Source organism: Limulus polyphemus, unplaced genomic scaffold (assembly GCF_000517525.1).
Source record: "Limulus polyphemus unplaced genomic scaffold, Limulus_polyphemus-2.1.2 Scaffold7025, whole genome shotgun sequence".
Lineage (NCBI taxonomy): Eukaryota > Metazoa > Arthropoda > Merostomata > Xiphosura > Limulidae > Limulus > Limulus polyphemus.
In genome coordinates, this window is record NW_013672635.1 from 19,137 (window position 1) to 21,644 (window position 2,508).

The following is a 2,508-nucleotide window of genomic DNA, read 5'->3' on the forward strand; positions in this document are numbered from 1 at the left end:
AAGTGCTGCCTTATAATGGTACTTTAACAAACAATGGGTAAGCGCTGTCTTATAATGGTACTTTAACAAACAATGGGTAAGCGCTGTCTTATAATGGTACTTTAACAAACAATGGGTAAGCGCTGCCTTATAATGGTACTTTAATAAACAATGTAATTACTTTGTGAGTTTATACAATTGAGTAACAATTAGCAGTTTGATCTCCACTTCTTAATGTTAAAAGCTCAATATAAGCAGTGGAAGTGAGTTGATAATTAGCAGTATAAGTGTAACGGTGTTACCTAGTGTTACAGTTATATTCTCTTGGTTTGAAAAATCCCCAGAAATAAAATATTAAACATATAATAGGCTTAATACTAATATCTTGTTATAAGTATATTTAATCTTTCTTGTTCTCTAGGATATTCAGAAGGTTTTCTAGTTCCTCCATTATTCAGCCAATTCCATCCTCGGTTGTGGAGTTATTAAAGGTAATTTTTGTATTCATAATAATCTAACTTGCAAATATTTTTCTTCCAAAAACATATCTCAAGATATTCAAAATACAGTTCTAGCTATCAATAACAAAAACAGAGCCGATTTGATAAACTTTTAGAATCTTACTCAAAATGGGCTGACTCTTAACTCACCATTTTTAGTAAGTCCTTTTAACTCCCCATTTTTAGCAAGTCCTCTTAACTCACCATTTTTAGTAAGTCCTTTTAACTCCCCATTTTTTGGTAAGTCCTTTTAATTTACCATTTTTAGTAAGTCTTTTTATCTCCCCATTTTTAGCAAGTCCTTTTAACTTACCATTTTTAGTAAGTCATTTTAACTCACTATTTTTAGTAAGTCTTTTTAACTCACCATTTTTTGGTAAGTCCTTTTAACTCACCATTTTGTAGTAAGTCTTTTTAACTCACTATTTAGGTATAAAAATATTATTGTGTCAAATTTATATGGACCCATCACCATTATAATAGGTCTAACTACATTTCTTCGGTTCACTGACCCAAACTGTGTTGATGACCCTTGAATAGGCGAAACTGTAGTCCACAGCTGAGGGCACAACGAATCAAAGGATGCATTAGGCTTCTACGTCACATATTATTACTTAGAATTTGAACTTTAGGAAAACAGAAGATATGTGTAATATAATTTCTAGTAAACTTTCAACTTGGCAGACCTATTTATCGAAGTATTAGTTCAAAATGTTTGGACTTAGAAGAACTTGGGTGATTCTTTATAGTACAGTTTCTTGTTTTACAGCGTCTGTTTTTATAAACACAGTTTCGTAATCATTAAGAAACGAACTATAACTGAAAATCGAGGTTTCGATTCTCGTGGTTGGCACAAAAAGTCCATTATGCAGTTTTCGCTTAACAAACAAAAGTTTTTACCACTCCATCTTGTTCAGTTTATATTTTTGGATACTTCTTTGCTACTCTAAATATATTTACTATTAGAACGTAAACTAAAGATATTTCTTTTATTAATATTCACCTTGTAAGTCTGTCACTTCTCTTTAGTAGCAGTTTTATATTCGAGCATGACAGTAAGATTTATTTTATTTGGACAGGATATAGACGAATGGTCTTTTAACGTGTTTACTGTCAGCGAAGTGGCTAACGGACAAGTTCTGCGTTACGTTAGCCTTGACATACTCAACCGCTATGGAATTATTAATAAATTCAAGGTAAAAGTACTTCCTAAAATAGTTTTTATAATCTGCTTTTTTTAAGGCAAAAAATGGTATATTTGGTCTGTTACTCATAATGTTATCAAATTTGACTAAACCCTTCAGTGGTCGCATCACCACACGACAACAATAAAGGTAACGTAACTAAACCCTTCAGTGGTCCTTTCACCACACGACAACAATAAAGATAACATGACTAGACCCTTCAGTGGTCGTTTCACCACACGACAACAATAAATATAACATGACTAATTCCCTTCAGTGGTCGCATCATCACACGACAACAATAAAGATAACATGCCTAAACCCTTCAGTGGTCGCTTCACCACACGACAACAATAAAGATAACATGACTAAACCCTTCAGTGGTCCTTTCACCACACGACAACAATAAATATAACATGACTAAACCCTTCAGTGATCATTTCACCACACGACAACAATAAAGATAACGTGACTAAACCCTTCAGTGGTCCTTTCACCACACAACAACAATAAAGATAACGTGACTAAACCCTTCAGTGGTCGCTTCACCACACGACAACAATAAAGATAACATGACTAAACCCTTCAGTGGTCCTTTCACCACACGACAACAATAAAGGTAACGTGACTAATTCCCTTCAGTGGTCGCATCACCACACGACAACAATAAAGGTAACGTGACTAATTCCCTTCAGTGGTCGCTTCACCACACGACAACAATAAAGGTAACGTGACTAATTCCCTTCAGTGGTCGCTTCACCACAGTACAACAATAAAGATAACATGACTAAACCCTTCAGTGGTGGCTTCACCACCCGACAACAATAAATATAACATGACTAAAC

The 2,508-nt window shown here is 34.4% G+C and overlaps 1 protein-coding gene across 1 annotated transcript in view; it reads left to right on the top strand.

Moving 5' to 3' along the window:
* The window catches only part of LOC106474285 (calcium/calmodulin-dependent 3',5'-cyclic nucleotide phosphodiesterase 1A-like), a gene marked incomplete at its 3' end in the record, with an annotated part of 37,668 nt that overhangs the window by 15,324 nt on the left and 19,836 nt on the right, over positions 1–2,508 (top strand). The window contains exons 5-6 of the mRNA XM_013934973.1: positions 401–470; positions 1,559–1,675. Coding sequence (XP_013790427.1) covers positions 401–470; positions 1,559–1,675 — 187 coding nt within the window. The remainder of the gene's footprint in view (positions 1–400; positions 471–1,558; positions 1,676–2,508) is intronic.